The 22,038-nt window shown below is 41.5% G+C and overlaps 2 protein-coding genes and 2 long non-coding RNA genes across 5 annotated transcripts in view; 1 reads left to right on the top strand and 3 right to left on the bottom strand.

Moving 5' to 3' along the window:
- Nucleotides 1-1,878: 1,878 nt before the first annotated feature.
- LOC106956335 (uncharacterized) lies at nucleotides 1,879-5,235 on the bottom strand. The gene is made up of 2 exons (XR_001426752.1): nucleotides 4,691-5,235; nucleotides 1,879-3,999 (listed from the first exon to the last, which is right to left on the bottom strand). It is a non-coding gene; the product is annotated as an uncharacterized LOC106956335 (long non-coding RNA).
- Nucleotides 5,236-5,395: 160 nt separating this feature from the next.
- LOC106956334 (probable G-protein coupled receptor 21) lies at nucleotides 5,396-9,105 on the top strand. The gene has a single exon (XM_015047119.1). It carries the CDS (start codon nucleotides 6,220-6,222, stop codon nucleotides 7,279-7,281), a length of 1,062 nt encoding a protein of 353 aa, XP_014902605.1. The 5' UTR covers nucleotides 5,396-6,219; the 3' UTR covers nucleotides 7,282-9,105.
- Nucleotides 9,106-13,324: 4,219 nt separating this feature from the next.
- LOC106956328 (uncharacterized) lies at nucleotides 13,325-15,066 on the bottom strand. Its single transcript, XR_001426751.1, has 2 exons — nucleotides 14,563-15,066; nucleotides 13,325-14,484 (listed from the first exon to the last, which is right to left on the bottom strand). It is a non-coding gene; the product is annotated as an uncharacterized LOC106956328 (long non-coding RNA).
- A 2,471-nt stretch (nucleotides 15,067-17,537) lies between these two features.
- The window catches only part of LOC106956336 (spermatid perinuclear RNA-binding protein-like), a 48,459-nt gene continuing 43,958 nt past the window's right edge, over nucleotides 17,538-22,038 (bottom strand). The window contains exons 15-18 of one of the 2 annotated variants that reach the window (XM_015047121.1): nucleotides 21,179-21,319; nucleotides 20,976-21,099; nucleotides 19,946-19,996; nucleotides 17,538-18,063 (exon numbers count right to left, since the gene is read on the bottom strand). In XM_015047121.1, the coding sequence (XP_014902607.1) occupies nucleotides 17,975-18,063; nucleotides 19,946-19,996; nucleotides 20,976-21,099; nucleotides 21,179-21,319 (405 nt within the window). In that variant the 3' untranslated portion in view covers nucleotides 17,538-17,974. Of the gene's footprint in view, nucleotides 18,064-19,000; nucleotides 19,862-19,945; nucleotides 19,997-20,975; nucleotides 21,100-21,178; nucleotides 21,320-22,038 lie in introns of those variants that run through there. The other variant, XM_015047122.1, reaches the window with a different exon arrangement.

The raw sequence follows: 22,038 nt of genomic DNA on the forward strand, positions 1-22,038 counted from the left end.
GCTTGGACACAGAGATGTGGGCAGTACTACCAGTGTGACTTGCAGCATACACTCTTCATAAGATATTGCTTGATGACCCGACATGTCTCATGTAAGCTCTAGCTCAGGGGTCCCCAAGCTACGGCCCGCGGGCCGGATCCGGCCCGCCTCCTCATTTGGTCCGGCCCCCTGAACAATACCAGAGAGCATTCAGTGTTTTTTTTTAACCACCAGGGGGCTCTTGAGCAGATATGAAACTTAGTTTCCCTCAATGGCATATATACCAGTCAGTACCAGTCACCGTTTCGCTCACGGTTTTTTTCCATTTGCATTCTGGGTAAAAATCTATCTATAAACACGAATATGTCGTTGGCAGTAATCCAATCCTCCCCTTTCTTCCCCTCCCCCCCCACCCCCGTCAAGAAAACTTTTCTAAGGTTTCTTTCTCGAAAAACTAAGACCGGCCCCCGACCAGAAAAGGGAACAGTCATGTGGCCCTCGCAGGAAAAAGTTTGGGGACCCCTGCCCTAGCATAAATGTCTGGCTGTTGAACTGGACCGGTCCAGGTCGCTATCAGGCTAATTTTCTTTTAGCAGCTTTACTAATCTTTACATTACATTACATCACCAAGGCTCATTTAAAAAGTCTTAATCTTGGCTTTTTTCTATTCTCCCTCTTTCTTTGTTTTGCTAATTTAACTTCTGACCGGAACTTTGGACGTTTGGATTCTCATTGCATCTCGTTACTGGTGAAGCTGCAGTACCTACCGCGGCCACCAGAGGGCCCCAACAGCATTTTATTTGTTCTTTTTGTCCATAATGATTTCTACATACATTATCAAATATATATTATTGTAAAAACAAATCACTTCATAGTGAAACTGTGTGTTTTTGATATTATGACATAAATTATTACCAAAAAAATGGGCTCCACTGAGGGGGCCCCTTAGTTTACAGTTATTTTACAGCTCAGTTCAGATAAAAAAATCACATTTTGGAGATTCATTCATTTTTTACCTTTATTGTAGAAAATGCTCCAAAGAGCTTCAGACAAGTTCAACTGTATTTGGATGAATTAAATGGTAAAAACCTTTTTTGTGTCTTTTATTGCTGTTTGTTTTATTCAGTCTGAAAATCTGCTGTTACATTTGAATTCATCAGGATTTGTTCCCATTTCAATTATTTTTTTCTCTTGTCTGCACTGTGCAGAGTTTAAATTTAAACCTCCTTTCATTTCTCCTGTCACTGAATAAATCACTAGTTTTTCAGATCAAACATGTTTTTCACTATTAGTGACACAAAAACTGCAGGAAGATGAACTAATATGAACATGATTATTTTATACTTTGAGGATAAAACTTTATCCTTCACACATTTTTTATTCACACTCACATCTCTGCTCTTCTGCTGCAGCAGCGATAATTCAGAGGACGGCTGCTGTGACAAGCTGCTGGTGATGGAGATGTTTCTGATCTGCAAGCTGTGAAGCAGCAGTTCATTCCTTCCTTTTTCCCATTTTCACTCTGGATTTATTTATTAACACCATGATGAACCAATGAACTGATGAACCGAATAAAGTCTAAAATTATTGCATTTCTGGTGTAAATCAGCTCTGATAAAATGAGGATCTTTCCTGTGAGTTTTCATTTGAAGCAGGTTTGAGAACAACGTTTAACCCAGTGGAGATTCATCTGAAAAGAGAAACGCGATTATAACAGTTATTCTGTTGGTTCAATGATCAGATGTTTCTCTAATTAAATTAAACTCAGTGGGTTTCATCTCTTTGAATCAGACAAAGATCCTGGAAGCTGTTTCTGTGATTTTATTCTTTTATTATTAGAATGGAAAAAACTCTCAGAAATGTTCTATTTTTATTTAAACTGAACAAACATGATCTTTATACTGAAAACACTTTTTTGTAAAGTGTTTTTTCTGCAAATTTATTCAGATCTGTTGATATGATTATTTCCACCTTTACATTGAGACTGAGAGCAGAATAAATATTTAAATGTTTTAAGTTAAAATAAATATTTTAAATAATTTGTTCACAGACAAAACGAGCTGATTGTGCTGAAATTGGCTCAAGAAAGGAGACTGGAGTTCCCAGACTGGCCACCAGAGGGCGTCAGTGGTGCCAATAAGTGTAGAGACGTTACAGACAGTAACTGGAGCATCTGACAGCCAGAGACTCATAACGCTGCGTTAATCAGGCGGGTTTTTGAACAGTCTCATTTACATTTTATACTCAGATCTCCAGGTTCAGTTTGAGGCTAAAATCAGTAAAATCTGGTTTCTTCCAGTCAGTGCATCACTGACTGTGTTATAAAATGTCACAGTTCCTTTCTTTCGTTTTCCTCTTTTCTGTTTTTAGCTCCACAGTAACAGTTGACCTGAAGGAGCTCCCAGAGGAATTGAATAAACTTTAAGCACATGTTCACATGGTAGTGGGGGTGGGGGGAGTTCCTGGTGCCACAGTCAATTAAGAGTTGCTTCATGTCTGCACAACTAATAAATGACTGAACAAACCGTCAGCCGAAGCTCAGCGCTGCAGGAGGACGCAGCCTGTTACTACCTGCAGCAGACAGGAAGCCAAATCAACACGTCTGATTATTTTCTGCTGCATAGAGCATGAAGAGCTACATATGAAACAGTTCAAACCCTGTGAAACAGTTACAGTTATCTTGCTTCCTTTTGTTTTTCACTGAAATGAGGAGTAAAGAGCTGAACCTTAACTCTTCTGTATGATGGTTTGTTCACACAGCAAACATCCCGCAAACAGATGAATGATGCAAACAGGAACCAAAAATAAAATTCTGCAAATATCAGTAACATCATATGAAATCCTGGAAACTTGATCCACAAAGTAGAAGTCCTCCAGACCACTAGGGGGAGTCGACAACCAAATCAAACAGGATGTCATGATTTAAAAGGATGTTTAGAAGACTGGAGGAAGAAAGAGAATGTGTGTTATAAAGTATTTTACAATATAGAACAGCTGCATATTTACACAGGTAATATTACATACTCAAGACTCCCCCTAGTGGCCTGGAGGAATGTGGAGCTTCTTGGCTGATTCTGGATGTTTCTCCCTCAGCAGGGAGGCGGTGTGCTGTGACTCAGGAGTTTTACCAGCCTAGGTGCACTCTGTGACGTTCCCCTTTGCCTTTCCAATGGAAACTGTTTGTTTGGGGAGGTTAGTTCCTGGAAACAATCTGGTTAAAGACAGTAAGAAGGTAGAGCTGTGACCTCCCAACATCTTCCACAGATCATGGGACCATGGGTTTGCTGCTCTTCATTCTGACCTGGTTTGCTTCAGCTGTGGATTTCTGCAGCACAGATTCCAGGATTGGTGGCAGGAAATGATGAAACGTTGTTGATGATGGCGAAATACGTAGACCACCTGCGGAGGATCCCTGGTCAGCCTCACAGTCTCCTCCTCATCTCCCTTGGTTTGTATAATGTGTCCGATATCTTGAGTGGTGTTTGCTTCTGCTGGTGGATCCAGTTGGTCATGTAGGTTCTGGTAGTGGCAGCTCTTCACGGTGCAGATTTCAGGATGTGGTTTCAATCCAGGACTTGGCAGAACCTGCTCTTCCTCCAGATCCTGTAAGCTTGCTGTTCTTTGTTCTGTCATCATGTCTGCTAAGCTTCCCAATAGTTTCCCTGATGGATCTCCTCCTTTGCCTCCTTCCACATGACATTTGCATCCTGGGTTGTTCTGACTGAAGTCCATCAGAGCATCTTCAGGATCCTACTTTTGTTCTTTTATCCTAAAAGACTCAAATATTGAAATATTTCAGTCTTTTAGGGCCAGCGACTGGTTTCTTCAACATTCCCAGATCTTTATTGGTGATGTCTAACTTTTAAGCTGGTGCCCCTGGCAGCCCTGACTGCCTGAGGCCTGATGCCCTTTAACCTCTCCATGGAGGATGATGTGGCCACCTGGTTTGATTGTTTCCTGGCAAAGGTCTGGTTCTTAGACAGTCACCTCTCTTTCTCCATGTTGATGTTCCTCTGGTCTCTGTGGGCAGAGATACTGGGTTGGAGTTTCCAGTTACAGGTTGACCTCAGCTTCTCTGAGCATTTTAAACACAGGAAGAGCTCAACCCAGAGCTTCACTCATCCTGAACACATCTCCAGCTCAGATTTAAACAGGAGTTATAAGAAAGTTGGCAAATATCTACATATCATTTTAGAGTTGAGTGATTTGGGTTATTCTGAAGTTTTTTTGGATGTACATGTTGGTTATTTTTCTTGAGGCTCATCACATCATTTTGCAGAGATCAACAGTTTTTGAAAAATCTGAAAGGTGTGGATGGGCTGGGATCATCTGCAGTCAGAGGAGGATCTCTGTTTAAGCCACTGGGGTCATTTTAATGATCTTGTTTCAAATGAAAGGTTTCAGGGAGGATGCTGGGTTTATTATGTTTCTGCTGAGTCTGTTTGCTTTGGAGGTTTTCCAACCAGGTTTGTTTTGTTGCCACACAGAGAATCTGAAGATATCTCAGCTTTTATGAAAAGTTTCCTTTTCTTTTTAGTGGTTTAGAAAACAGAGCGAGCTCTGTGTGTGCTTCATGTTCAGCTGGAGTGTCGAGTCTTTGCTGCGTGTTGATTTGCTCATAAACCTTCGTTTTAATGCTGCTGGTTTAATGTCTCTGTGTGTTTCTGTTCTGCGGCTCTGAGCCTCAGGTCAGCAGCAGGCTGAGCCTCACATGATCCAGTCACACGGTGATCCTCCTGTCCACCTCCAGCTGCAGAGGTGAAACCATCCTGATGTCTGATCACTAAACACAGCTGGCATGTAAAGCTGAGCAGATGTGGCATCAATGACCTTTAACCTGGAAGAACAAAGGAGAAACAAAAAGGAAAAATCCCAAAAAAAAAAAAAAAAAAAAAACAGCCAAACATCTGACTGGTGACCCTTGAACTCTCTGTCAACCAGAACAGAAACGTTGGTTGTGAAGCGGCTTCATTATTGACATGTTGTTATGGAAACTGTTTGTCTCAGTTTGTTGCAGGTCGTGACGCTCCTCGTGTTTCTCCTCTTTCATACCCGCAGTGTCGACATCAGACTGCAGGCTGAGCGTCTGAAACCTTCCATCGTCCTGAAGTTACAGTTTGGCTAAAGTCAGGAAAAAGAGCCATTTAAAAACCTCCAGAATGTAATGTCATAAGTCAGCTGGCACTGCATGTTACCTAGCAACCCCAGCAAAGGTCAGCCCGTTTCCTAGCAACCCAAAGAGAGCTTCCAGCACATTTGGTCAGCTGGTTTTACTGCTGTACAATGGCTGCTGGAAAAGAAAAGTGTTCTGTTGTTGACTTACGTTCCAGAAACCACTTGCTGCATTTTATTGGTTGTGCAGGAGGCTCCACTTCTGCTTTTCAAAGAAGTATGGTTATATAATTATGCATTTGTTTGCAGCCTTTTTTACATATGAGTGTAAACATTGAGTTTGGGGGCGTGGCCAGCAGCATGACTTAAAGTGACAGGACATAAAACAGCTGGAAATGCAGAACTGAGACTAAAATCTCCTTATATAAGAAAAATGTAATGAAGATGTTTCAGGGCCCACTGACCCGTCCTAACATGTTCATTACCTTTAACACAGAGCTGGAATCACTGGAGGCATTTCTCTAAGAAAGCAGGAAACCATGGAGAGAGGAGGAGGGAAAAGTCTGTAAGGAAGGAGGGAGGAGGGATGAAGAGGGAGATAAGAAGCAGGGGGAGGAGAGGAGAGAGGCATTGTGGGTCCATCGTTATCCAGCCGCTCCAGCTGCTCCTCTCCCTCCATGCCGGGACCCTGCGGCCGGAACGCCGCCCGTCTTTGTTTTGTCCGGAGTCGGTTTGAGGAAAAGATCAACGTGTTTGGAGTGTTTCCGTTTCCCGGCAGCAGATGAAGGAAGTTGGCGGCGTCTGGACGGCTGTGCAGCGAGCTCACCTCAGGGTAAGGGGATGAGAGGAAGACGAGGTGCTCTGCAGCATCACTCTTCCTCCTCATTGTTCCTCCTTATTGCCCTCATGCACACGTTTCCCCGCCTGCAGCAGCAGCGCAGTCCGGCTGCATCATGTCTGAGGGCAGCAGCTGCTGCGCGGCCGGCCGCTGAGGGGGGGAGATGCTGACTGAAGGACAATGACCTGGATTTGTTTCCTGAGCACCAAACCAGACAAACATGTTGAGGATTTAGAGGAACGGAGTTTAAAGATGGGATGACCGCCGTGTGGCGCTGAACCCGACCCAACATGAACTCCTCCTCCAGTCCGAACCAGAGCGGCTCTCCTTTGTTCTGCCTGCTGGGAGCGGTGGGTTACTCCCCCAGCCTGGACACCTGCCTGCTGGAGGTGGCCATCATCCTCTTCCTCGCTGTGCTCATCATCGCCGGGAACCTGCTGGTGATCTTCGTCTTCCACTGCGCGCCGCTGCTGCACCACCACAGCACCGGACACTTCATCCAGACCATGGCGTGCGCCGACCTGCTGGTGGGCGTCAGCTGCCTGGTGCCGTCTCTGTCGCTGCTGCGCTGCCTGCCGGGCCTGAACCAGCAGCTCGCCTGCAAAGCCTTTGGCTACGCCGTTTCTGTGCTGAAGAGCGTCTCCATGGCGTCGCTGGCGTGCATCAGCTTGGACCGCTACATCGCCATCACCCGCCCGCTGTCCTACGCCACGCTGGTGACGCCGTGCCGGTTGCGGGCGTGCATCGTCCTCATCTGGGTTTACTCCGCCCTCGTCTTCCTGCCGTCCTTCCTGGGCTGGGGGAAGCCCGGTTACCATGGCGACGTCTTTCAGTGGTGCGCCGAGTCGTGGAGAACCAACCCGACGTTCAGCACCTTCATCGTGGCGCTGCTGTACGCGCCGGCGGCGCTCACCGTCTGCTTCACGTACGGGAGCATCTTCCGGATCTGCCGGCAGCACACCCGGGAGATCAGCCAGCGCCACGCCCGCTTCGGCGCGCAGGCCACGCCCACTGGGGGCGAGCGCTGCGACGGCTGCACCGACAAGCGCTACGCCATGGTGCTGTTCCGCATCACCAGCGTCTTCTACGTGCTCTGGATGCCCTACATCCTCTACTTCCTGCTGGAGAGCGCCGGGCTGTACCGCCACATGGTGGCGTCGTTTCTCACCACGTGGCTAGCAATCAGCAACAGTTTCTGCAACTGCCTCATCTACAGCCTCTCCAACAGCGTCTTCCGAAAAGGCCTGGGCAGTCTGCTGCAGCCGCTGCTTCCTTCCTGCCTCGGCTGCGCAGACGGCAGGAAGGCTCCGCCCCCCGGAAGCCTGCGCACCGACACGCGATGCCACGTCTGACGCTCTGCAGACGGTTTAGATTATATTATATTATGTCTACGGTTTAGAAGCGTCTGATTGGCGCCTGCAGGACCACAGAGAGGCGTCTCTGCTGATGCCTGCTGGAAACAAAGTTTGACGCCAAACTGCATGAAAACAGTCGATGTGTGAATTCAGAGAATCTAATAAATATTTAAAAAGTGCAAAAAAGACGCAGAAAAGGAAATTATAGTTCAACCTGCTCGTTCAAATCCAGCAAATGCAAAAAAGCTAAACAATGTATTTCCTCATTTTTCTGTCTTTCGGATGAAATGGCAAAAAAAAAAAAAACTTGGATAATTAATTTCTTACTTTTTATTTTGGATTTTTTTATAACCTATTTCATTCTAATGTTTCAACCGTCTTCTATTGACATTGTGAGTTTATTTTGGCAGAATTTCAACTTTATTGTCATATGACTTTATTTTTGTAACAGATCATCTGACCATTATATTTTGTTGGTTAACCTGAATTCAAAGTCCAAATGAACAGAAGCTGTAAAACACAACAAGATGGCCGCCCTGAGACATGGAAACTCCAGGAGTTCATTGGTGGATAAAATCCAGATTTTCCAAACTGCGTTGAACTGATGGATTGATGGTTTCAGGATGGATGTAGGTGTGGAGGTGAAACGACTCAGACTCCAGATGTTCAGGATCTGTGTGAAAATCTGAGTTGAACCTGAGCTGAGGAAACTCAGCCATGTGTTTTCTAACAGACTCCTCTGCTGAAGCCGCCCATGTTTGTTCAGCCTGGATTCATAGAAAATGTTGATTTATGAATCAGCTTGGCTCTCTGACCTGCAGCGTTTTTCCTCCTGCCGTCTGCTGAACGCCCAATCAGGAGACGGACAGTTTATTTATTTATTTGGGGAGGTTTGATCCTGAAACGTTTCATCAGCAGATCTCCAGTCTGAACCTGAAGCCGAAGCGTTTCTGTTTTATGAAGCTGAGCCGTTTCTGTTTGCTGCTGTTTGAAGCAGAAAATGTTTTACTGGTTTTGACTAAATGCAGAAAATTGATCCTGATCTCTGATTCATATCAGACCTGGATGTGATCAGAGGTTTTGGCTCTTTTTAATCATTTTTTTCATATTAAAGGTTTGATGTGATATTCTCTCAGCATTATGGAGAGTCTGACAGTAACTTGTATCTTTTATAGGTTTTAAAAATAACATTTAAAACTAAACTATGTGCTAAAACATTTTAAAACAAAAAATGAATGACTTATTACTGTTGTGGCTAAATAAGATTAAATATTTCTCTAATTTTGACTTCTGTGGCTGTAATAATGTATCTAACTAGTTATTTTGCTACAAAACAAAAAGTGTTGAATCTTTAATGTCTAATGTTTGATCCTCTCAGAAAACTGATCTGAAATCAGTTTCTGATATTTTGAAGTTTCTGGATTAACTTCAGTTTCAGGTTTTGAGATTAAATTTAGATTAAAAACCAGGAGACATTTTCAGGTTTTCATCTGATCCAGTTGAACTTTAGCATCATGAGTAGCAGCTTCATTTATTGCACTGAATGTTTGTTTGTCGTTCTGCTGTTTCCAAACCGACTGCAGGAGAAACAGGCAGAAACTGACCGACGTGTCGATCCGGCTCCATTTTAACGCTCACACTTTAACTTCCTGAAACTTTTTAAAATTTTAAAATTTAAAACATCATTACTGATGTAATGATGTGACTGCGGCGCCGCAGTAACAGAGGTCTGCGTCTGTTTGACCTCCTGGAGGTCAAGATGTTTCAATCTGAGGCCCAACAGCAAAATATAATATTTATACTGTAAAAACCTGATTTTTTTATTTATTTTTTTTTGTTAAAAATAATATGAATATTGTAATAAAATATTTCTTTAATATTATAAGTGGCTCCAAGAAATGAAACCAAACAGCAAAGTTTGTTTCTTCCAAACAACAAAACCAGTTTAGATCCTTCAGCCCCCTGGCTAACAGTTTGTAGCAACAGGTGGGGGAGGGGCAGCAGTGGTCTTTGATTCTTTTTATCAGATTCTGATATTTTCTCTGGGATTTCTTTAAATGGAAGTTAAACTACAGAAATGAGATTAAAACCTTCACTTATTGTCATATTTAAAGAGCTTTAAATGTTTAAACTTTAACTTTCCTGAGTTTCTCTGTAAAAAGCTTCAGTTTGCATGAACTGTGTCTCATTTATGAGAGAAATGCTGAAAAGCAGAAAAAACTCAAACTATTTTTTAGTTTTAATGAAAAAGCTAAAATTAAAAATGACTTAAATAAAATATAATGTCTTCTGAAAATGATGCTATCAGTATTTTCTTGATGTGCTGAAGAGGCAGAAGCTGAATTCGGTCAGGAAGGAACAAGTAATTTGATTTATTCATCGTTTTTAAAGCAGCCGTTGTAACAGGACGTCTCCTTGTTGGAAGTGAACTGAAACGACTCGTTTCATGATTTATTGCTGCAGAAACAACATTAAAGTTAATTGGATTCAGTCTGTGGAAACTTGTTGAAAACAGATTTTACTTCAGTTATTGTTTCTGACTGCAGCCGATCGAAGGGGAAGAAACACGTTTCAGAATCTGAAATCATTTTAAAATCACATTTTGTAGAAAACTTTATGGATGTGCATTTTTTAAAAATTAAGAGCACAATTAAAAAAATCTTTTTGAAAAAGAAACAGAATAAATGTTTTGTCCCTCTGGGTCTAATTATGATGATTTAAGGTAAATGTTGTGAAACTTTTTAAAATGTTGCAGGTTGTAGATTTTTGTGGAAGAAGCAGCTTCAGAACCACAGAAATCAGTTTTTTTATTTTCTTCATTTCATTTATTTCAAACTGATTCAGAAATAAAAACAACCAGATATGAAAAAAGAAAATAGTTAAATTTGTTTAGTCCATTAAAACTCAGCAGGTTTTTAAAATGAGCAACAGGAAGTGCTGCTGCAGCGTCATCCAGCTGCGACGCTCCAACGTTTACAACATGAACTGATTTTAAATTTTATTTATCTGGGTTTAGTGAAAAACCCAGAACGGGACAAAACTCTGAGTCTGAAAACTCAGAGTTTGTCCTACAGTTGATGTGTTGGACCGTTTGGTTCGGTTCTGTTCGGTTCTGATTTGTTCGGTTCTGTTCGGGTCGGTTCTGTTCGGTTCTGTTCGGTTCTGATTTGTTCGGTTCTGTTCGGGTCGGTTTGGTTCTTTTTTGTGTTATTTCCTGGTTTTTGTCTGAAACTAAATGAACTGGTTCTGTTCTTATGACGCCTGACTGTTTTTCTCAGTCTACTGATTCAGTTTAATTTATTTTGCATTTTTTGCATACAAACTCAGAATTTAACAAGTTTTTTCAAGAAAATTTTTGAGATTAATCTAAAACTTTCAGTTGTTTTGTCAGAAATTTGCTCCTCTTCTTGTTTTCTAACGGCTGAAATGCGGCGCCGTTCAGCCTGCGGACGTTTGGATCTGTTTTGGTGGGAAAAGCTGCTCAGAGGCTCCTGAGGCTCAGAACCGACCCGGCTCTGTGTCTCTGAACTGATGGATCCAAACACGTCCAGCTTTTAGGAGCAAAAAGTTTCTGTTTCCTGAGAAAAACAGACAGAATCCATTTAATCTGCCTCCTCCTGCTGTGAAAATGAATTATTTAAACGTACCTGAAACATTCAGGTCGACAGTTCTCATATGCTGGAGCAACACAGATCTCATGAAATGTACAGTTTTTACATTCCTGTCATCTTTTTGTGCAATAATCCTACAACAACCACAGTTTATACCAGATTAATAATCTGGACAAAGGGCTTTAATCTCTGAGTTGTTTGGTTCTCAGCATGAGGTCTCAACATTTTCCTGAAGTTTATTGTAAATAATGTGTGTGATTAAAACTTGAATGTTCTGTTTGTTGATGTTTCTGGATTCATTTTAGGTAATAAAAATAAAAAACACCTTAAAGTCGTTTTATTTTTATGTTGGAAAAAAAACCATTGAAAACATCAAACTGGATTATTACATTTAGCTTTAAAGACGTTTCTTGTGTTTTTTTCTTATACATTTTTTATTAGTGTGGCTCATTAATAGTTGCACTTCACTAATTTTATTCTTTAAAAATATGAGATGTTTCTAGTTGGGTTTCCATGGAGAAGGAAAAACTTTCTGTAAATTGTCTAAATGAGGAATGATCAGTTATATGAAGGTGGTTTAATTCATGTCATAAACTCATTAACATGAAGTTCAGTAGGAAGAAAAGATGATCCGGTTATGACAGAATATCAGACCTGTGATGGATTTATTAATTATTCTTTATACATCATTTTTCATGTACAGAACAAAAACCAGAGTCTCTGCTGGGGGAAGATTTGAATCCCTCCTGATTTTTATTCTTTTTTTTTTTCCAGTTACAGATTATCGTAACTCGATCAATACAGTTTTCAAATGATGAGTTCATTTATTAATGTAAAAAATGACCAGAATTTGTTTTGTTGGCCAACATTGTGACTCAAACAAAGAATTTGACTTTGGTTTTCTGGCACTTTTTAAAAAATAAATGTATTAAGGTTGTTGTCATTAGAAAGTTGAATTCATGTTAATTCTCTTTGGCTCAGTTTGATTTTGAACCATCATTTTAGATGGAAGTGAACTGGGAACGTTTTTAAAACTCAGATCAGATCAGTTCCTCCTGTTCACTCTGCTGCTCTCCTCCCCTTGAGCCTGTTCTCTGTCTCAGTCTGCAGAAACAGAGGAGGAGTTTGTTTGGGTGAAGAACACAACAAAAAAACTACAACATGATTACTGATAAAGAGAATTATGATGAGCATCTTTGTAATAAAATCATGTAAATACCTTCTGGATGAGATGTTTCTGCTGACGGATCATCCAGCAGGAAGACATGAAGCTCAGTTCACCAACAGGCAGCAGGACAAATATTTTAACGAGAAAAATAAAAGTGTTTCTGTTGAAACCAATTCAGCCTCCGTTCTGCTTGATAAGTTTAGATAAATTTACTTTTTCTTTAAACTCGCTGATGTCAGCTCAAGCTTTCAGCAGAAAGTCAAACCAAATGTTTTTTACAGTGTTTCCTTCAGGTCACATGACTGCTGTTTCATGGCGATCGTTCCCGCCGCCTCACATGATGCTGCTGAGTTTCTGCTGGAGAGTTAAAGGAATCTGTTCATCAGAAAACGAAGTGATGAGAGAAACAGACGGTCGGTTTGTTTCTGTGGCTTCACTCAGAACAAAGAAACACAAAATTCATCCAGTTTAGCAAATGAAAAAGCCGAGATGCCGTCATGGGCCGCAGTAATGTTCTGGATTTGTTTTTGTCTTTTCTTTAAACTGAAATGCTCTGAGCTGTAGATCACTTCCTGCTTTTGGAGCGTCTGAGTCGGCCTTCTGTCACCTGAAGAACATTTTCAGGATTAAAGGACTGAAGATCTAGAGAAACTCATCCAGGGGTTTATCTTTAGTAGCATTAATTACTGCAGCAGCGTCTTCAGCTGCAGCAGGTCCAGATGCTGCAGCTGGAGCTCTGACTAAAACCAGGAAGACAGAGACATCACCCAGTTCTACACCACCCAGTTCTACATCACCCAGTTCTACATCACACAGTTCTACACCACCCAGTTCTACATCGCCCAGTTCTACACCACCCAGTTCTACACCACCCAGTTTCACTGACAGAATAAACCTTAAACTACTGCTGGTAGTTTATAAATCACTGAATGGATTAAAGATCTGCTGCTGTTGCATCAATCTTTCAGACCTCTGGTTCTGTTCTGCCTCCAGAACCAGAACCAGAACATAGAGGAGCAGTATTCAGCTTCTATGCACCACAAATCTGGAACAAACTTCCAAAAAACTGAAAAACAGCCGAAACACTGAGTTCCTTAAATGAAACATTAATCAACATATTTATTGTGTTTTATATTTATTTTTGGTGATGAAACTCATCAAAAGTTTCTGACTGTTGTGTGTTTTCACTTTGTCATTTCATGTTGTCATTTCCCCGTCAGGCAGAGTTGGTTCAGCACCAGAGGATCCCAGGGAGCCCTGATCCCTTCATCTAAAAACATGTTATGTCAGAGTTTATGTTTTTATTTTCCTGTGGGAAACTCAAAATGCTGCCACAGCGGCTGGCAGTCAGGAGGAAATGCCTTTTCAGAGGCCGACAGCGCCAAATTTGGGCCAGAACCGAGAGCAGCAGGAGGGGAGGGAGGGAGACGCAGAGAGATTTATTATTATTATTGTAGCTTAAAACTTTGTGTTTTATCACATTTCAGTGTTGGAGGCGCCAGATATCTGCTGGCATGAAGATAAAACCTGGTGAGGGATGTTACAGCTTCCTAAAAACGTGTTAGGATGTCTGCAGTGAATCGGTCCAACAGAAACAGAGAAACCAGACGGATGTTCGTCTGACTGGAGCCGGATTCATCCAGCGTCACTGAAGCTCAGGTTTTATCTGCAAACCATGATAATTAACATTACAGGAAATAAAAGCTTGAAGTATTCCACTCTGTAATAAATCCATGTTCCTGCATGTTGTTTGTTGTTTGTTTGTTTTTTTATGTTTTTTTCCAAAATCACAAACTTTGTGATGAGATTAGAAATAATTGCAAGAAATTTTGCAATATATTTTTCCCTTTCCAAAATGTACATACAGCTGAAAAGATTTGAAAAAAATAAAAATACACAAGCACTTTTTTCCTTAAAGAACTGAAATATGTAGATTTTTTTATTACTTGCCAGATTGATCACAAACCACTTGGTGATCGATTGATTCCAATCCCACCATGGAGGAATCCATGAGCTGCTGCTCAGGAACAGATCATGATCTAAGTTCAGCTTCAGTTCAGGAAAAATAACAATCAGGCAGTAAAACCATGTTGATGGTTTTTTCAGAAAAGGATTCAGACATTTTGAATTTGTGAGAAACATCAGAGAATCAGGCTGAAGAAGCTGAATTTGTCTGATCTTCATGTTATCAGCTCTAATCTGAACTGAGGCGAGTTGACATTCAACAACCATGTTAGGGAAACTGAACTGAATGCGAGTCTCTGAGGCATCTAAAGCATCTGAATGTTGTTTGATTTGCAGTTTGTATGAAAGTCGTCGCCCAACGTCAGTCTGCTCCTCTGCTCATGAAGTCTCTGCTTCTCCAATTTGACGCCTGCTTCTCAACAAACATGGCGGCTTTCCAGGAACAACCGGAGGATTCTGAAAGGAAAAAACATCAAATCACAAAGTATTCCTAGAAGTGAAATGTGAGAATTCAGAACAAAGTCACAGTTTTACCAGACTTTGGTAAAACAGAGTTTTTATCTGCCGAGTGAAAACTCTGCAGATAAACTCATCCTCCAGGAACGACCGTCTGCTGATGGAGAGTCTAATTAATCCAGTTCTAATTAGCAGCTGCATCGTCACGGAACCAAAATCAGAACCAGCTCAACATCCAGAGCTTTAAGGGTTTCTTCACAGTTCATAATGAGAGTTTTTCTCCGCTGATGAACTGACTTTCCCTCTGTGGATCTGGACAGATGAGATTGTTGTGGATCCTCGGCATCAGCAGCTGTCAGGATAATGAAGCTGTTTTTACATGGAACCGATCCGAGGATCAACGTTTCAGGAGGACGACCACATCTCTGCAGCACCGCCTTCACAGATCTCAATCAGATTTACAAACTTGGAATATCATGAAAAGTCCAATATTTCTCTCCCTCGTTACAGAAAGTGAAACTCATGTTATACAGACTCAAAACACATGAAGTGAAATGTTTGAAGCCTGAAATTTCTGTTTTAAAATAACTTACTGAAGTTCAGGGTCAGGAAGAAACAGGAATCAGTTTCTGAGCAGGAAGAGAAACTTCAGCTGATATCCGGTCAAACGCACAGCTTTGCTGCCATCTAGTGGCCAAAGTGGAAACCTGCTGAATTGTCCTAAATATTTTTTCTTTAGTCAACAAAAAGCTGAAAAATATTTTTTTTTCTCGCTTATCCTTATCTGTTCATCCCTCCTTCCCTCTTTTCTTTATATTTAATTTTCTAACATCTCTGTAATATTATTTTGTTCAGGTTATATCTTTTTAAATTCTTGTTTATTGTATTTCCTCTCTAATTTTTACATAATGAAATTAAATAGCACAGATTTACCGTGAAATAGATTGTATCTTATTGTGAATTATTTAGCATTTAAAATATTTCTTCTTCCTTTCCGTTCAAAAGAAAGTTTGATATTAAAGTTGACCAGCAGAGGGAGCTGTCGTCACATTAAAAAGATCTTTGAGATTTTACAAAAAAACCCAGAAGAAAATCTGTTACTGACATTATGCTATATTTTCAACGTGTAATGAAGATTTGTTTTTAGGTTTCATAATTGTTTCTATAACTTTGTTTTTGATTAAACAGAAAACATTTATTTTATTTATTAATCTGCTGATTTCATTGATTCAGGGTCTGACAATTGATTAATCAGATTTTTAAAAAAGCTACTTTGTGCAGATTTTTCATTTAACCGCTTAAGGAATCATCTACAGCCAAAAATGAGCCGAGATTTTTTTTTTTTCTTAAAGAATTTAAACCAGGTGAAGTTAAAACTGTCACCTGAGGAGTTCTGGGCAGATGCAGGCAAAAGTTTTCAAGTATCTGAAAAGAAAAAATATATCTATTTTGTCTTAGTGAGTTGTTCTTTCAGCAGATGGCCGTTTTAGAGGTTTCAGTTAACGATTAATTAATTACTAAACCAGTTAATGAACTTGGGGCTGCAGCCTGTCTTAATGTTTTAGAGAAACTGACTGAAAGTCTCCAGATCCATGAAACCTTCAGCACCTTCAGCACTTTTCCTTATATTTCAGGGTATTTTAATGCTTGTTTGTTATACATCCATAAACACATTATATCTAATCATAATGCAGTTAAAGTGTTCAGAGGCCGGTTCGTTCCTGGACGCTCTTCGTCCTGATTTGCTGTCAGGACGGTTTGCTTTGGACTAACAAGGTGATTAAACTGCAGTTTCCCCACGGTGAACCTGACCGCTCATACAGCGTGACAAACTGCCGCCATGCGCCCACGTTGCGTAATCCAACACCTTCTGGCTCCGCGTCCCGCCGCTAAAAATACCGGGAGGATCTGGAGGCTCCATCTGACGCTGCAGCCCGGCAGAAACGAGCAGCGGGCCGAGGCGCAGCTGTCAGCTCGGTGTCAGGAATGACGCGGAGCTCCGCTCTGAGGTCAGCAGAGGTCAGGAGGGGTCAACGTTTCCCCATGAGGTGTAAACAGCAGAATGGAGGAGTGTGTGCACACACTCAGGAAGCTGCAGAAAGTCTCTGTTGGTCTGCATGAGAAACCATCTGCTCAACAGAACCAAAAGGCTTCAGCTCAAACTGCCTGCTGATAGATGAAAAGTTTCATCAGATCCAACCAAAGTGTTGATTTCACTAGAAAACATGATTCTGTAACATCAGTGGGAAGTTTGGTTCCTGGTGGAAAACGTCCAAACATCAAGATTTAAAGAGGCAGGGTTATGTAAAATCAACATTTTTCAGCTTGCAGGTTTGTTATCCACAGAAAACAAACCTGGAGTGTTGCACTGTGCAAAACCCCTGGGTGGACCTAGCTCCGCCTTCGAGGCTCTACTCCTCCTTTGAGCCTCCAGCTCACAGAGCAACCTCCACTCAGCTCCTTCAGACTAGCCAGCAGCAATTAGCAAACACCTGGTGGATCTGCTGAGCTCATGATAGGAGCTGCTGCTCAGTAAAATGCTGGTAGAAATGTTAGTTAATAGAGGAGCCATGTTGTGATGACTTCCTGAAGTCATTACAGCTGAATTATTTTATATATAAAGCATATTTAAAACAACTGAAGATTACAGTTACTTAATTGTACTCTAAAATAGAGAACACAAAATACTGCCCCTTTAAAAATATCCTGCTGTCGTTTGTTTTACTGCTGATCCTAAAATTCCTAAAATAATGGCCCAAGTCATTTTTTCCCAAAAAAATTGCTTGAAACATTGGAACAGGTCCGTTTAGACTGCATGGAAACTCAAAACTCTGGTTTGGGTTGAATTTGCCTGCTGTGTGACTGTAGACTAATAAAGATGGCGGCGTCTCTTCTGGGACTTTCCTGCAGCAGGTTGTGCAAAGAAGAATGTTTCTTAAAATGAAGACCTAAATTGAAACCCTGAACCTCCTCTTTGGGAATTCCTTACAATGGCTCCTGTCTTTCTGGGTTTTCCGGATCTGATCTCAGATGATTCCAAACAAAACAACAAATGATTGAAAATGTAGTTTTTAAATCCTCCAGCTCAGACCAAAGGTGCCGCCGAGATACAGGAATGTTTAATACAAGATTAAATACCATCATCTGATACAGCGATATGCAAATATGTTTGAATACAAAGTTACAGTCATGACTGTATTTACATTCATAAATATGTTAATAAATATGTTCAGCTGCTGCTGAGTTTATACTGAAACACAGTTAATATTTCCAGTTTCTGGGCTGCTTGAGTTTCACTCCGAGACGTTTAGGGCCCCTGAGGCCCCTGAAGGCAGCCAGAGTATTGCTTTGTGTTTTCTTCAGGAGCCAGAACTGGACCTGTGCTGCCCGACGCGCCGCCATCGTCCTCCATATTGCTTTAAGTGCTGCTGCTGGCCGTCATGTGGAAACCGACGGTTTGAGCGGATTGGAGTTCAAACCGGGCTTTGGGTCAGAACAGATCCTGAGGGCCCAGATGGATGATGATGGGCGTGGCGATGGTCTGCGGCTGGTAGTAGGCACTGTCGATGTACAGGCCGCCTGCAGACAGGCAACAACATCAGGTCACAGAAACATCTGCTGGACTTAATGGAGAAAAGAATCGGAACCAGTTTGACGGAAAAACTTAAATGTATAACGACTCTCCTAACATCCATTAAATCCTCTTTTACTTACATTTTTTTAAAACCTTCATTGGTGATCACTGCTAACTAAAAAGCTAGCTGTGCTAACCCTGAAGCACTAATCATAAACATTAGTTCTGCTAACGCTAAAGCACTACACCAACATGCTACTTAGTGGAAGCTAATGCTAAAGCGTTAAATTAAGTTTCAGTTTTATGGCTGTTTGAACTATAAGCAATGCATTCTGGGTACAGAGTAAATGTAGCTTGCTGCAGCATAAACAGTCTGCTACTTCAAAATAAGAGCATGAATATAAACTTTAAGATTTTTTTAACAGTTGATGAACAAAACTTCAACACAGATGTTGAACTTTATTCAGCTGAGAGTTTACTAACCTGCACTAAATGTTTTAAAACTAAACAAAAAAAAAGTGATTAGCGCACTAGCAGAGATGATCCCACCACTGGATGCATTTCATGGCTTTTACCTCCATCACAATATAAGGAACCTTGGATCACTTAATCTGATCTGTGATCTACTAGTTCAGTCTTCTAGTAGATCCTCCAGTTCATTAAAACCCAGATGAAAAGTCCTGACCAGGCGTGGCTGTAAACTCCTGATTAAAATTAACGAGCTACAGAATCAAACCAGGAATTAAAACCTGAAACGGTTTTTATTCATCTGTTGGACTGAAGGTAGATTATGACATCACTTCCTCCTGAAACACTGCTGTCATCTGACCACAGTTAAAATATCAGAGATTTTCCTGCTGAAAAGCTTATTGTAAAAATAACAATAATAAATAAATAAATCAACATTTCACAAAAATATTTTTATTTAAAAAGATTATTATTAACAACCAGGTCAAAATAAAACAGCAGCAAATGTAAACAGTTGATATGAAATGAAAGGAAAAATGTTTTCAGTGCAACTGATCGCTGTAAACTTTTCAAGACCAAAAAAACAAAAACAAGCAAATGAATCACAGGAGGGAAAGTTAAAGGAATATCCGACACATTCTGGGTTTCACCGTTTCATCACTGCAGAGGGTTCTGACTCAAACTGACTGCAGTTTATATCCTCAACACAACAAACGCAAAATATAAAACCAAAAATGACAAAAAACCCACAAACTAAAACAAACGCGCGGCTTAAACAGCTGCTCTCCCTGAAACAAACAGGATTTCATTCAGGCTGTAACTTCAGCTCCTTTCTGCTGCGTCTCGTCTGCAGGATGTTCAACTTTAAAACTTTATAACCTGCAGCAGGTGAAGCATCTGCAGAAAAACTTTTATCCAGAAGCTGCTGATTATAAATCTAATCTGCATCAGATCCGTTTATTTCTACAGCCTCTTATGATTAAACATAATCATCTGAAAATATTAAAATGTCACAAACGGTGTTTATTGATCAGTGGAGTCGGGTTGTGAGTGATTCTCCTCTACATGTGGAATGTTGAGTCACTTTATGCAGATTTGAAGAAGTGAAAACGAGAAAATGTTTCTGAGTTCAAATGTTTTGGATTACTGAACATAATTCTTTAGTGAGGATATTCCTTTAACAGGTGGAGGGGGCGGGGCTAGCAGGGGTACAAGTGGGCGGGGCTAGCAGGGGTACAGGTGGGCGGGGCTAGTAGGGGTACAGGTGGGTGACGGGGTAAACGGGGGGAACTCTGATGACGGGAACAACTACTGAGGGCAATCTGGAGGGAAGACCTGAGGAAGAGCCAAAGAACAGAAGCTGGAGTGATGGGATGATGGATGGATTATTGATTATTGATCAGAGGTAGAGGGGCTTACTGTAGGCAGGGAGGGGGGCAGCAGGGCTGTAGCCGTATGGAGCACCGAAACCTGCAGAGGAGACAAAACGTCCGTCACCATCAGGAAACAGTTTGATCCGTTTTCCTCCCTCTGATGGTCAGAAAACCTCCAGACCTGCAGCTGGTTTCCTCAGGGGGATGGAGGGCAGAAATATCAGACATTCATTAGTAACCTGAGGAGAAAAACCGCCTCACTGCAGCACAACTCCAGTTTGAAAATATCAGAGCTACAAAAACACACAGCTTCCTGTAAAGGTGGCATTATGTTTCATTTTGCTTAATTTTAAACGAGTTAGAATAAATCTGCACACTACAAACACGTTTATTATTAATGAGATTTCATCTCCTCAGTTCTGCCTGTTGGAGCCTCTTTCAGAATCAGACGTTTTATTGCTCTGTCACTTTTATGCTAATGAGCTGCTGCTGGAGGTTTTTGAAACGGCTCGTTTTCCAGACACAATAAACATTAAGTTCTATTTTTCTGTTTATTTTCTGGAAGCAGTAAAGACCCACATGGAAGAACTAAAGTGGGCAAAGAGTTCATTTTGCATAATTGATCCCATTTAATAAATAAAAACAGAAGTTTAGCCTAAATATAAACTTTTAAAACATTCAGGAACATTTTAACTAAACTGTAAAAGTTTATGGATTATAGATCTTTACAGTTTGTCTCCAACATGTTTTGTTTAAAGACTTTAATGTTCTCTCAGTGAACCTTCGTCTCCAGCAGGAACAGAAGGTGTTCATTTCAGTCATGAACAGTGATGCTGCGGGCTTCCTCTGCTGCCAAGAAAATGTGCCAATCGCCATGGCAACCAGAAACTAAGCTTGTTGGATTTCAGCAGGTTCGTCTTTCAGGTATGAATCCATCATAAGGGAACAGAAACGAGCCGCTGCAACGTTCAGATGTTCTTTGAAGTAAATTCTAGTTTTCTCTTCATGTTTTGATCCGAAAACAGAAAAATCTTCATTTAATCCTGAAAGTAGATTTAATCTGCAGCCGGACCCACCTGGGGGGATGTAGCCGTGTGTGGGGGGCGTGCTGATGTACGGCGCTCTGGGCAGGACGGGGATCCGTGGAGGTCTGGCGGCGAGCGTCGGGATGGTCAGCACAGAGGTCAGGGGTCGCTTCGGCTGCACAGACATAGAGATCAGGGCTGAACTGGAGCCACTGGCCAGCAGGGGGCGCAGCCTCCCTCAGAGCTGAACTCACTGCTGGGTTGAGGCGTTTCTTCTTCACGTTGGTCGGTTTGGATCCGGAGAACAGGCTGTTGAGAGCGGCGAGCGCCGCGCTGGCTTTGGCTACCTTCTTATTGGGACCGGTTCCCCGGAACACCTGCTTATCCACCTCCACCTGCAGGGGGAGACAGAGACACGGGGCAGAGGGTCACAGGAGAGAGACACCCGACCGGGTCAGATCAGATGCACGCCTGAGGTGCTGCAGTGACATTTTCAGGATTTATAAAGTCTTCACAAAATACAAATGAACTAAAACAAGAATTTCAATTCACTATTATATGATGATATGTTTTATTATTATTAATAATGTCTTAATAATAATAATAAGTACTCTACAGCAGGGAGACAATAAACTAGAAATAATAAAACTTTACATCTGGAAATATTTCTCACAGCCTAAATATCCGACTGGTCCGAGAAAAAAACATTTAATAAAAATCCCCCAGTTTTAATAATGTTGTTTAACGTAAATAATAAAATATCAATAAGTCACTGAGATATTAGGAATAATAAATATTCATAAAACAATGTGTGTGTGTGTCCCTGTGTGTGTGTGCGTGTGTGTCCCTGTGTGTGTGTGTGTTCCTGTGTGTGTGTGTGTGCGCGTGCCTCTGTGTGTGTGTGTGTGCGCGTGCCTCTGTGTGTGTGCGCGTGCCTCTGTGTGTGTGTGTTCCTGTGTGTGTGTGTGTGTCCCCCTGTGTGTGTGTTCCTGTGTGTGCGTGCCTCTGTGTGTGTGTGTGTGTGTCCCTGTGTGTGTGTGTGTGTGTGTGTGTCCCTGTGTGTGTGTGTGCCTGTGTGTGTGTGTGTGTGTGCCTGTGTGTGTGTCCCTGTGTG

This window comes from Poecilia latipinna, unplaced genomic scaffold, assembly GCF_001443285.1.
Source record: "Poecilia latipinna isolate Pla-1442-1.1 unplaced genomic scaffold, P_latipinna-1.0 Scaffold808, whole genome shotgun sequence".
Classification (NCBI taxonomy): domain Eukaryota; kingdom Metazoa; phylum Chordata; class Actinopteri; order Cyprinodontiformes; family Poeciliidae; genus Poecilia; species Poecilia latipinna.

Bases quoted from the DNA above. Each gene is read 5' to 3' on its own strand.
- LOC106956334 (XM_015047119.1), top strand. From the start codon at position 6,220: ATGAACTCCTCCTCCAGTCCGAACCAGAGCGGCTCTCCTTTGTTCTGC.